The following is a 300-nucleotide window of genomic DNA, read 5'->3' on the forward strand; positions in this document are numbered from 1 at the left end:
TGGCCTCCATGGTGATCGTCTTCTTCTCTAACTCCTACTACATCATGATCCTGGTGTGGGGCCTCTTCTACCTGGTGCACTCGCTGACGGACACCCTGCCCTGGGCCACCTGCGGCCACTCCTGGAACACGGAGCAGTGCACCGAGCTCTTCCACCTCGAGCTCTGCCACAACAGCAGTGCCAATGCCAGTGCCGGGCTCTTCAACATCAGCTGCTCCGACATGGCCAACAAGCGTTCGCCCGTCATTGAATTTTGGGAGTGAGTGTGGGGACCTGGGGGGGTCTCACCCAAGGCCGGGG

General features: G+C 60.7%; 1 protein-coding gene across 1 annotated transcript in view; it reads left to right on the plus strand.

Annotated features, from left to right (window-relative positions):
- Window positions 1-6: 6 nt before the first annotated feature.
- LOC104536599 (sodium- and chloride-dependent creatine transporter 1-like) overlaps window positions 7-300 on the plus strand; it is a gene marked incomplete at its 3' end in the record, with an annotated part of 940 nt that continues 646 nt past the window's right edge. The window contains exon 1 of the mRNA XM_010179261.1: window positions 7-259. Within this exon, the coding sequence (XP_010177563.1) occupies window positions 9-259 (251 nt within the window). The remainder of the gene's footprint in view (window positions 260-300) is intronic.

This window comes from Mesitornis unicolor, unplaced genomic scaffold, assembly GCF_000695765.1.
Source record: "Mesitornis unicolor isolate BGI_N332 unplaced genomic scaffold, ASM69576v1 scaffold35712, whole genome shotgun sequence".
Lineage (NCBI taxonomy): Eukaryota > Metazoa > Chordata > Aves > Mesitornithiformes > Mesitornithidae > Mesitornis > Mesitornis unicolor.